The sequence below is a fragment of the Panthera tigris genome, chromosome E2 (assembly GCF_018350195.1).
Source record: "Panthera tigris isolate Pti1 chromosome E2, P.tigris_Pti1_mat1.1, whole genome shotgun sequence".
Taxonomy (NCBI): Eukaryota; Metazoa; Chordata; class Mammalia; order Carnivora; family Felidae; genus Panthera; species Panthera tigris.
In genome coordinates this window covers 33386943-33399290 of record NC_056674.1, presented here as the reverse complement: position 1 = coordinate 33399290, position 12348 = coordinate 33386943, and the positions used below count along the sequence as shown (strand labels likewise).

General features: G+C 46.9%; 1 protein-coding gene across 4 annotated transcripts in view; it reads left to right on the top strand.

Moving 5' to 3' along the window:
* Window positions 1-12348, top strand: part of AMFR (autocrine motility factor receptor) — a 44064-nt gene that overhangs the window by 26973 nt on the left and 4743 nt on the right. For all 4 annotated transcript variants that reach the window (XM_042968523.1, XM_042968525.1, XM_042968524.1 and 1 more), the window contains exons 9-12: window positions 2468-2658; window positions 4905-5008; window positions 9942-10076; window positions 11792-11875. In XM_042968523.1, the coding sequence (XP_042824457.1) occupies window positions 2468-2658; window positions 4905-5008; window positions 9942-10076; window positions 11792-11875 (514 nt within the window). The remainder of the gene's footprint in view (window positions 1-2467; window positions 2659-4904; window positions 5009-9941; window positions 10077-11791; window positions 11876-12348) is intronic.

Sequence of the window (12348 nt, the reverse complement as noted above, 5' to 3'; positions counted from 1 at the left end):
CATAAGTTTTGGTATGTTGTGTTTTCTATTTCATTTGTCTCAGTATTTTCTAACTGCACAAGGGTTAATTTTTAAGACACTCATCTGTCTTGGTTGAGTGAACAACACATTAATAGGACCTCTTGGTTTGCCCTACTTTGTAGCTTTGGTTAATAGAATGGGAGTGGGATTGTGGAATGATAAGTTGTTTCATGCTGGTCTCAGCCTATCGATAATCAGTATTGGGGATGCCCTGGCCCTTGTGGTTCTTATTATAATAGCAAGACACCCTTAGCAATAACCATCAGGAAACTTTGGGGAAAAAAGATTTGTAGGTACAGGTCTTAGAAAGCACATAGCACACCTGGGGCCACACAGGTTGTGGGTAGGATGAAAGTGTGGGGCTGGGGTTCTGCTTTTATTAGGGTGGAGGGTGGAGGCCTAGGGCTTCATGGGCTCACTCTTTCTTGGTGAATTTAAAAAATAAGAATATGAGTTTAAAGCACAGAAAGAGAAGACGCAACCTGTCCACTTGATCAGTGTTCAAAATCAACCAAGATCCCTAAAACAAATTGGGGGGAGGGGAGGGGCTGGCTCTTTATTTAGTCATGTGGCTGGCATTGTGTGTATTCGAGATAGTCATCTTTGAAGTGAAGGCCTAGGCTGTCAAAACTTAAAGCAGGCACTTGCACTGCAAAAAGAAAAGCCGGCTGTCCGGGCTTAACACTACACTAACCAAGGGCAGATTCGTTTTAATCTGTGATAAAACTAAATGTCTAGGTTCTAGCAGATTATATAGCTAGATAATTTGTTTTGATAGAATAGGTCTTTGCAAGATTTCATTCAGAGTCTGACAAATATTCTGTCACATTGAAGTATCAAACTTAGATGGAGGAGAAATACTCTTTCAATAGAGTATTATTATAGTTATAGAAAAAAATACATGTTTTTTTCTGAAGTTTGGTTTCTTTAGCTGTGAAAGTCTAGCCTTTTATTTTTAAGGCAACTGCGTCTAGTCCTCACCTTGGAGTTTTCAGGCTGTTATATTTAATGTGGGAGGTTTTTGCAGAATATGAAATTAGGTTTGCTTATGAAAAGTGTGTCACAATGTGGCATTATTGGAGGGTGCCCAGGATCTTAACATACTTTTGTAGTCCCACACAAGGCTCATTTTACTGGTGGTGTGATTTAAGGGTGTTCATTAGGGAAGTGGACTTGTGTTAATTACTTATCTACTTATTTACTTATGAGAAAAGGAAACAAACTTTTAAAATATATAATCATTTATCTGGTTGACTTAAATGATCACAAACAAGTCCTTTATATATAGGTGATGTTTATTTCAGGTGTGATAATGTTGGCTGTACACACTCTTTATTTTGTCACATTACTGTCATAAGCTCTTCTGGAGCAGAGATAGTAAGAAATAGCTCCATCTTGGCCTCAGGGAGAATTTTGATACGTAAGTACTGATAGGTTGCCAGAGGCTCAGGGGATCATCACATTAAGGTGAGGCTCTCCTTCATAAATGTACCCATGTCCGCAGATACTAAAAATGACACCAAGGAAGTGAGCACTTTTTATTCAGTCCCTCCTTGAACTCTTAGAAGAAAGATAATGTGTTATGGGATGGGGAGCCTTCTTGAAATCTTAGAAGAAGGGTAATATATTGTTATAAAATAGGAAGAAACCTTAGAGATGACATCATCCAACCTTCTTGGTTTTGTTAATATACTTCTCGTTAATGACAGCACAAGTAGTTATCCCATCTGGAATAATTAGGGCATTGTCATCTTCTGAGAGAGGGGGCAGAAGAAGCTTCCAGCCTCGTTGGGAGACCAGAGTATGAATAGCAGAGGGCTGGAGAAGCTGAGGTGGCAGGTGTAAGGGAGGGGTTGTAGGTAAGTGAGAGGAGGACGGGAGTAAGGACTTGAGGGGTTGTGATGCTAGATGAGAAAGTGGTGGCATTGTGGATGGGTGCTCTCAGCAAATAATGGTCTTGGGAGTGAACTGGAAGGAGAAGAGCTTTAGTTAGAATGAGATCTTTGGAGTCAAAAGTTTGAAGAGAAGGCCAAGATTGTGACTGTGTTAGTGAGTGGCTAAAGTAGAGTGAGAACAGATTACTGCAGTAGAAGATTCAAAGACATAAGAGGCTAGAGTGTTGGGTGATTCAGCCTCATGGATTTTGAAGTAGACAATGGAGTTGGAAGGGAAGATGACGGGCCATGTGATAGAGTCTTTCTGCAGACAGGTCATGACCAGGAGCTTGGTAGGTGACCACATATGCTGATGGATTAATGTTCACAGCAGAACACACTGGAAGTGTATGAGTAAAGAGGTAATGTCAACAGACGTTTCTCAACATTTAAATCTCACTATTGGTAAATAGAAGCTAAAGTTGCAACACATTTGGTACATTCGGAGTACTTCTGGTGAATTCTTACAAAAAATACTAAGGCTATCTATCTTATTTTGGACTTTCCCATAGCTCCTGCCTTCGTTCCTGGCTAGAACAAGACACCTCCTGCCCAACGTGCAGAATGTCTCTTAATATCGCTGACAATAACCGGGTCCGGGAGGACCATCAAGGAGAGAACTTGGATGAGAATTTGGTTCCTGTAGCAGCCGCCGAAGGCCGCCCTCGCTTAAACCAACACAATCACTTCTTCCATTTTGATGGTTAGTTTCAACCTCTAAACCCATACCCACGGGGTTCTCCCCTAAGGGGATGCTGGTTAAATTGCCCTGCCTAGGCCAATTTAATAGAAATATTTCCATCTCAGTTGAAAGTGTTCAGTAGGCATGGATAGCACTGGAGAGTTACTCTGTGCCAGGCATTTGCTGGATTCTGTGTGAATATGGGGGCAGGGAGGAGGGGGAGAAAGAGGAGGAATGAATATTGACTCAGCCAGGCCTGTGAGGACCACACTTAATGATAGTTAACCATTGCTAATAATTTATTACATCAGTGTAGTACTTATGCAGGAGCATTGAGTAGACTTTCCAGTGAGTACCAGAAGCAGAATCAGAGCTAGAGCCTTTTCCTTGTCCATAAAATATGAATATTCTGCCCCTTACAGTTTTGCAAGGAGTTGTAGTAAAAACCCTACTTAAAATTCTGAAGCCATGGGCTGCACACCAGGGGCTGGTTGATCATCCTTCTTTAATTCATATTGCAGTGAGCTGTTGTGGATTCTTATCACTTCTAATACCACTGAGTTCCATGAATTAATATTTGTTACCATGAAATAGGTATCCTTGGGATTTTGTTAGGAGGAGTGTTCTTTTTTTTTAAATATAATTTATTGTCAAATTGGTTTCCGTACAACACCCAGTGCTCATCCCAACAAGTGCCCTCCTCCATGCCCATCACCCACTTTCCCCTCTCTCCCACCCCCCATCAACCCTTAGTTTGTTCTCTGTATTTAAGAGTCTCTTATGGCTTGCCTTCCTCCCTCTCTGTTTGTGACTATTTTTTCCCCTTCCCCTCCCCCATGGTCTTCTGTTAAGATTCTCAAGATCCACATATGAGTGAAAACATACGGTATCTTTCTCTGACTGACTTATTTCACTTAGCATAATACCCTCCAGTTCCATCCACGTGGCTGCAAATGGTCAGATTTCATTCTTTCTCATTGCCAAGTAGTATCGCATTGTATATATAAACTACATCTTCTTTATCTGTTCATCAGTTGATGGACATTTAACCTCTTTCCATAATTTGGCTATTGTTGAAAGTGCTGCTGTAAACATTGGGGTACTTGTGTCCCTGTGCGTCATCACAGGAGGAGTGCTGTTTTGATCTGATTTGAGTTGCCAGGGGGTGGAGCATTATGGGAGCCATGGTGTGTTGATGAGACCCCTCATAGGAGGATGAAGGGCAGTAGAGTGGTCTCCGAGACTAGGAGGTGAGGCCGCGTGGCTGGCTGGGCCACAGGTGCCGGAGGGCTGAGAGGCAGCTGCTTTGTTGGCTATCGATTAAGGCCTCTACCAGGTAAAACTTTGGAAATACGCTAGCAGATCTTGCACGTGGGGCCCAGCTGTATAATCCGTTACCTTATGAATTTGTACTAAAAACTTAGTCAAAATAGAAAAGTCAACTTTGTTTCTCCCTGGGAAGTACGTGAAATAAGAACCTAGTTTTTTAACAGGCACATTTTGTTGGGCGGGACCTTGAGACAGCCGTTGAACTTGTTTTTATATTCCATGCCTCGGTGCTTCTTTGTGAAGGAAAGCAAAATAACTCCTAAACAGGTAGCTTGATTAACCAATACTTGGAGCTTTAGCTTAGGGTCCCCCCTTTTCTTGGGGAAATGGCAGAAGCCGCCGACTTCTTGGCTCCACACACAAGCCTGTGTTGTCGAACTCTTTGAAAAGAATTTCGAATCGAATCAGAAAACCAAGGTCTTTAAATCAGATGTTGCGGTAGAAAATACCTTATGAAAATAATTGTGAAAATGATGTCTCCACGTGAGTGGTATTTGTGTACGGTGTGACAGGAGCACAAGCCCCTCTCACGTAGCAGCTGTAGAGCCTTAAAGCCTTCTTTCTGTGCCAGGTGGAGAACAGATTGACCTGTGGATCCAGGGCGTCTGGAAAGCAGGAGGGCCTAGTGGTGAAGGATTCTGGAACCTGACTGTCTGGTTGCAAATCCACCATAATTGTGTGATGTTGGGCAAGTTACCTGACTTCTGAGTGCCCTCAGGACAAAAGACCATGAGAACTGAGTTTTCTCTGAGAAGAGTGGAACGGGTATAAAAGTAGCGATGATTCAATGAGCTGATCTGTGTGAAACCCTTGGTACAAAAGGCCTGCCACACAGTAAGCCGTCAGTGGAACGAGCTGGGGTCCCAGAGCGGCTGACGCCAGACTGGACCACACAGGGTACGAGATCTCTAACTTGTGCTGGGTTCTCTTTGTCTTAGGGTCCCGGATTGCAAGTTGGCTGCCGAGTTTCTCTGTCGAGGTGATGCATACCACCAACATCCTAGGAATTACACAGGCGAGCAACTCCCAGCTGAATGCGATGGTAAGGACCGCCGTGCTTCTGGGTGGTTGGTGATCAGGGAGGGGCTGGACGCTGTGCACTGTGTGCTTCACTCTGGCCAAATAGCAGGATTTTCAGGGGCATGTGACGTAGTAGCTGGGACAACTTCAGTTCATGTGTTTTCAAATTTGAAACTGCTTTGGAAACCAGCTTCCATTTTAGATGTGTGGCAGATCATCTGTCTGTTTCTGAGCACCGCCAGGTTCGCTCTGTTGTGATTTAGGCCAATCTTGGGATGCTCCTTGATGCTAACCAAAAATATTTAGAGACTTAGTGACTGGAGAGAATGATGGGCCTTTTATTAAAAGTTGTATGAGACCTGCTAAATGTGTTTTCCTGACCCTGTCCCCTTCCCTCCCCCCAAATAAGTAAATACACGTGCTTACCCATGCACACACACACACACATCTGTGGGTATGCACATGTATCTATATACCTTGAGATATGGAGGCACACATACTGTTAGCTCAAGGATACTGTTCAAATATTCTTTGTGTTTCTCTAAAGCTTTGTCATATGGCGGGTATTTTTGTTTTAGAGAAACATGTGTCGTTATCACTGCAATTTAGTGTTCATTGTGATGATGAATGCAGGACTCTTAAAATGCTAACTGCCTTAGTCCTGCTTAGATAGCGCTGCTGGCTGACCTGGGTAAGCCTGGTCAGTACTTCAGAGAGGCACTGGTTCATTTGTTCATTCATTCCTTTATCTTCATGTATTTACTTGACAAATCTGTACTGAAAGCCCACTCCTGCGATGCATGATGCAGTGTAAACGTTGCATAGCACCTGCCAGGCAAACCGGGTAGATGTGGGCCCCACTCCCAGGAAGTGTAGATTTTAGCCGGGGAGACTGGTTATAAACACAAACAAGATCATTGCTGATGGCAGTGAGTGCTCTGAGGGCAGTAAGGCCGGCAGTGCGGCAGAGGTGGAGGTAAGAGCTATTTTAGCGGAGGTGTCTGAGTAGTGCTCTCCGAGGGGCTGATACTTGGTCTGAGACAAGAAGGATGAGAAAGAGGCAGTTGGGAGAAAAAGAGGCAGCGGAACCTACGGGTTCAAAGGTCATGAGGTGAGAAAGCCCTCAAAGGTCATGAGGTGAGAAAGCCCTGGGGGCAGAGCGGTCACTGTGGTTGGAGCCTAGTGTGAGTCAGAGACCAAGATTGTGATGCATGCTGATTTTGCAGAGCCCGGTCATGGCAGGGGTTAGTAGGCCACAGCTCGGTGTAGATCTTATTGTGAAAGTATTAGAAGGTTGTTCAAGGCCTTTTTCCTCCCACAGGGGACTGACAGGACATTTAACAGAATGATTTGCTTCTGAGAGACTGGGTTATAGAGGGGCAGGGATGGAAGCAGCGAGCCCAGTTAGGGGGCTGTGCAATAATGCAGGTGAAAAAGATAGTGGTTTGGACCAGGGTGTTGGCAGTAAGAATGAAAAGAAGGGGTGGCTTGAAGACACTTTGGGATGATGCGCCGACAGGACTGGACGACACTTTGCTTTGGGGGGCCCGCGTACCGAGATGGGCGGAAGCAGGACTGAGGACGGGGCTTCGGCCTTCCTTCCGGCCAGAGGTGAGCCATCCGCATGGAGATGCCACGTAGGCATCTGGACCTCGCCGAAGAGGTCAGGCTGGAGCTGGACGCTTGGGAGTTCTCGGTCTGTAGGTGCTCCTCGAGGCGGGGAGCGGGTCTCTTCCTGGGAGAGGATGCGGCTCACGACGAGGAGAGGACTCCGGGCCGAGGGCTGGCAGAGAGGGAGGGGCCACATGGTGACCTAGGAGGAGGGAGACCGGGAGAAGGTGCAAGGCGAGCACGTGGGGATTCTTAGAAGGTGAGGTCGGAGGAGGACGTGTTGGATTCGGCAGAATGGAGGCGGTTGGTTAACTGCAGAGGAACAGGCGGCTTCCGTGGCCTGAGGGATGGGATCTTCCCGGTAGATTGGGAAATGAGTGGGCACTGAAGAAACAGACCGGGGCTGGCAGCGTGTGGTAAAAGTGGGCGGAGCGGAGCGGTAGAAGTGGTAGCTCGCGAGGATTGTAGTATCAGGGGAGCTTTTGGCTTTTTTAAGATTTCTTTTTTGAAGGTTTTTGAGCAGGTCCTTTCTGCACAAGTTCCAGAAGCTCTAGAGGAGGATCCAGGGAAGTCATGCTCTCTCATCCTTTGGTCCATCCACCCAGTCCCCGGCCCAGGAACAGCTGCGGAATCACAGTTTGTCTCTCTGAGCCTGGCTTATTTCACTTGCCACAGCGTCCTCCGAGTTCATCCGTGTTGTAGCAGGGGTCACAGTTTCTTCTTAGGCCAAATGGTGTTCCGTCGTGTGGAGACCACACACACGTTGCTTACGTGACTCTCCGCCGACGGCCGCTTGGATTGCTTCCGCCTTTGGGCTTTTGTGCGTCATGCTGCGACGGGCATGGCTGTACGAGTTCTGTTCTCTGGTCTCACTTCTTTCGAGTACCTGTGGGTCTTCTGTAAAGATAGATGTGGAAGCATGCTTGGGGTGCAAATGGGAATGATCACTAGAGAGGGAGAGACGGAAAGTGCGGTGCACACAGGGAAGTAAAGATGGAAGAGGAAGACGGGAAGCTGGAGGGCGGGGTCGGGAGAGAGGCATTCGCCTCTGTTAGGAGGGCGGACGGAGGCAGCTCCAGCGCTTCGTTGAGACGTGGTTTAAGTAGAAGGCCTGGCTCATGATAACCAAGAGGCAGAAGCAGCCTGAGTGTCTGCCAGGTGAATGGATGAATGGATTCCAGAAGTGTGGTACATGCATACAGTGGAATATTAGCCAGCCTTAGAAAAGCAGGAAATCTCATCACGTGCCCCAACGTGAATGAACCTCCGGGACGTTACACTAAATGAAATAAGACCATCACAGAAAGACAAACACTGCAGGACTCCACTCAGATGAGGTCTCTAAATTAGTCTCACTCTTAGAAACAGAAATTAGAATGGGGGTTGCCAAGGGCCAGTGGGGAGGGCGATGGGGAGTTGCTCCTCAGGGTTTCAGTTTTGCAAGATGGCAGAGTTCTAGAATCTGTCGCACGGTCATGTGCATATGGTTCGCCCTACCGTACACTGAAAAATGGTTAGGATGGTTATATGTTTTTGACCATAGTAATAACAGAAAAAGTCCTGGGTTCCTGCTGCCTCTTGCTTCCTCAGGGAAGTGCTCGGCCACGTCAGCAGAGTGTGTGAGTGACGACCTAACGGACACAGATGGTCTGCAGTGTGGCGGCCTAATGCGGCCACCCACCGGCTTGTGTCAGGCTCTGTGTGTGGACTTTGGGGTCTGGCAGCTGTTGAAGTCCTGCAGGTGGATCACCTCGCCTGCTCCCTAAAAAAGCCAGAATCACGGGCACGTAACCCTCTAGGAATAAGAATTATTCTTGGAGTTGATGTGTTTAGCATTCTCTGATAGTCCCCGGTTGGTCTTTCTCTAGCTCCATGATGGATTGGAATAGCCTATTCTTAACGTAATTAGTTTACTAGAACATACCTTTTTTATAAAGATCCAATATTTAATTCACTGGATTTTCTGGAAGAAAAGCTTTGGTCTGGTAAAATGAATCTCAGGGAAATGAGGGGGCAGCTGTTGAAGAATGGAGAAGAATGTTACCTGATTGTCTAGGTTTTTATGGACTCTTCTTCACTTAGTGTTCATTTGACCCTGGGGCGGGGGGAATGATCAGCTCCCGTTCATAGAAACCCTGAGGGGACCCAGAAGTGCGGGGCTATTGGTCCCACTGCTGGGCTCTGCCTGTCTAGCCCTCCCACCCCAGTGAGACACTAAGTGAAGCTTTGTGCGTGTTTCACCCTGGTCTTTGCTCTCAAGGCCCTGATGTTGGACACTTTCTTCTGCAGTTACAGTGCTGTGCTACTGAGGAGCTAATACCCCAGTGGTAGACTTCCTTATGCCTCGAAAGCAATCACATTTTTCCTGCTCTTTTGTTTTTTTGATCATTGGGGCTTTTCCACAATAAAACCATGAACATAAGCATTGCAAAATGAATGTACATACCTGAAAAATAAAATCTGGGCCTTTGATGCAAGTATGGGTGGTGGTGTGCTGGGAGACCTGTGCCATCTTCCCCTAGACACAGACTGCTGCTCAGAGCCCCGCCCACATGGACTCTGAGACGTTTCTAGAGGGCGGTTTGAAACCTACAGCTCTAGTGTTACGAATTTACATTCTTTATATTCTTTTTTTTTCTGATGGTGGTGTAATAATTTACATCGGGTAGATTCACCCTTCGTAGTATCCGATTCTGTGTATTTTGTCAAATTCATACGGTTGTGTGGCCACCACCATACTCAAGGTATAGAAGAGTTCCATCTACCCCGCCCCAGATTCCATTGTGCCCTTTTGTAAAATTGCTTCCTCTCCCCACCTTCAGTCTCTGGCAACCACTTAACCAGTTTTCTGTCCCTTTAATTTTGCCTCTTCTAGAATGTCATATAAATGGAATTATACAGCGCATAGCCTTTGAGCCAGGCTCTTTCACTTAGCCTAATGCATTGGAATTTCATCCATGCGGGTGTGGTATCAGAAATTTGTTCCTTTTCGGCATTATTCTTTAAGGAGAACACATTTTTTTTTACCTGAATTATACCGAGCTTTAAAATGAACACTTTTTAAAATTGGGATATTCTAATTGAACCTGTTTCGGGATCCAGCTGGATTTCCATGCTCTTTTTATTTTGAAATCGAGGCTGTCCCCAGCTACCCGTTTGGCATCCTAGGAAAATGCTAGAATGAGTGAGGTTTGATGGGGATCTGCAGAATAGAGGGGCACCTTGCCTGTGTTTTCAAGGCGGAATGCCGAGTTCAGTGCTCAGAGCTTGCCATACACCATGACCCCAAGGAGTCACTGTTGAAGGTGAACGTTTCCAAGGCTTCCATGTTTGTATTCCTACAGGCTCATCAGATTCAAGAAATGTTTCCCCAGGTGCCATACCACCTGGTGCTGCAGGACCTCCAGCTGACACGCTCGGTAGAAATAACAACGGACAACATTTTAGAAGGACGGATTCAAGTACCTTTTCCCACACAGGTACACTGGGGTTTTATGCATGGAAAGTGGATTCTGTCTTCACAGAGATTTAATCCTGTAGTTTAACTCTTTAGCTACTTAATTGAATATCACTCATGATTTGATGAAGGGTCTCTGTGAATGTCCTCACTTTCCAAAGTTTGAGGACAGACCCATCAAAGAGGCTCAGATTAAGACAAGGACAAGTGTATTGGGGTAATTTTTTGTACAGATGCACACCCCACATCAGCCTGCCCTCGCCAGTCCAGGAGGTCATAACCTTGGTTCCTCTGGGACGAGGATTGGCAACCTTTCTCTGTAAAGGGCAGATAGGCGTAGGCTTTGTGAGCCATGTGGCTCCTGTTGTCGCATCTCAGCTGTGGCTGCTATAGCACTGACAGTGTGTGAATGGATGTGCGTGACTGTGTTCTAGGAAAAACTTATCCATAAAAATAGGTGGAGGGTGGATTTGGCTGCAGGCCAAAGCTGACCCCCAGCTCTAGGAGGTAATGCCCTCTGTCCCCGGTTGGCTTTGCACATTGGTGGGATTTTTTTCATTAGCTGTAATAGCTATGATACTTCTGTTTTTAAAAGGTCACATTTCCTGGCCCATTATATAACCTCGTTGATGGGCACAAGAACTATTAACATTTGATTTATTTACTCTCATTTTTATGATTGGAATAGAGTTGACATACAATGTTATATTAGTTTCAGATGTATACTAGCGATTTGACGCAGTATTAACATTTCAAAACAAGGTTCCTGGCAGGACCAGGGGATAGATACATGACCAGGAGTCATTTAACAAGAAATTATTCAACTTCATGTATAAGACTATGTAGAAATCTATTAATAAAATCCTAAAATTTGAGAATCTTTCAAGAGAGAATGAGCCTAGAGCGTGGCATCAAATGGGCTGACATTAGACTTGCCTTATCTGTCCTTCCCTATTTGACCTGGCTGTTGGCTTTGGATTATCCAGCAGCAGAGCCTGGGACAAGGATTCGAGTGCCAGTGGTTCATCTGGGAAGGTTGCAGGAAACAGGCAGCAGGTGGGGCTGTGAGATGGCGGTGCGGGGAAGGCGGCCAGTAAGGGTTTGTTACCCGGCAGGTTACTGTCATGGATGCCTAGGGCTTGATCCCACTGGGGCCTCCCAAGTGGCAGTGAGCAGGGGCATTTATATGCCACTTCCCGTCAGCTGCTGGTTGACGGCTGCTTGAGGGGGTGGGGCTCAGAGTGACCTTGTGCAGCCAGAGTGAGCTCTCAGGCAATGAATTGCAGAAACTGGCCGGCCCGCGCTGACGTGGCAGGACCTGCAGGGAGATGGGCAGGGCCCCAGAGCATCTGTGGCCTTGGCCAAGATCTCAGACTGCCTAAAAATGAGAAGAACGACAGTACCTATTTCATAGGGTGTTAAGATAAACGAGATGGTCACGTTGAGTTTCTGCAAGCGTTCAGTCAGTGTTACCTGCTGTCGATTTGTCACCGTCCAGTCACTGTCACTGAGGAGAAACTGAATGCGGTGCCAGTTGATGACTCAGACTCACACTCAGGCGCCCTTGTCTTCTCCTCAATCTTAGTAGCATCTTCATTTCTTTGCTGCTGCAGACTCTGTCAAAAGCCCAGACAGCGTTGGGGACCGGAGCTCCCTCTGTACCCCAGGATTTCTCCGGCCCTGTTCCATAAGCCCCTGAGCAGCTCTGTACGGTCTGTGGTGCTTTTTCTCTTGCAGCGCTCAGATGGCATCAGGCCTGCACTGAACAGTCCTGTAGAAAGGCCAAACGGAGACCAGGAGGAGGGAGAAGCTTCTGTGCAGGTAAGGTGTGCAAAGGCGGGGTGTGTGTGTGGTGTCTGTGTGTGTGTGTGTGTGTGTGTGTGTGTGTGTGTGTGTGTGTGTATGAGAGAGAGAGAGAGAGAGAGAGAGAGAGAGAGAGAGAGAGAGAGTGAGTGTATGGGATGGGACCGGGGGCAGTCTTGTCGTGCCCGGCAGTGGTCTTCAGTCCTGCCTTTGATGTGCATGAGGCCTCAGTGGTGTCAGAGAAGGCCTCGTGCCACATTGTTCCGGTATGTCAGGTTAGCAAACCCGGCTGTGCCCACGCCATGGCCTGCATTTCCACCTAGGGCCTGCCGCCATCCACTCACTGGGCATTATCCTTGGGACCTGGGGGAGAACGGAGTCATGCTGTCCCCGGGCCAGCCCTGCCATCTTGACCTTGAGCAGTAGCCCTAGGAGGGGCACGGGGAAGCTGGGCACAGGCAGGACTCTGGGTGATCGGACTCATCTGAACC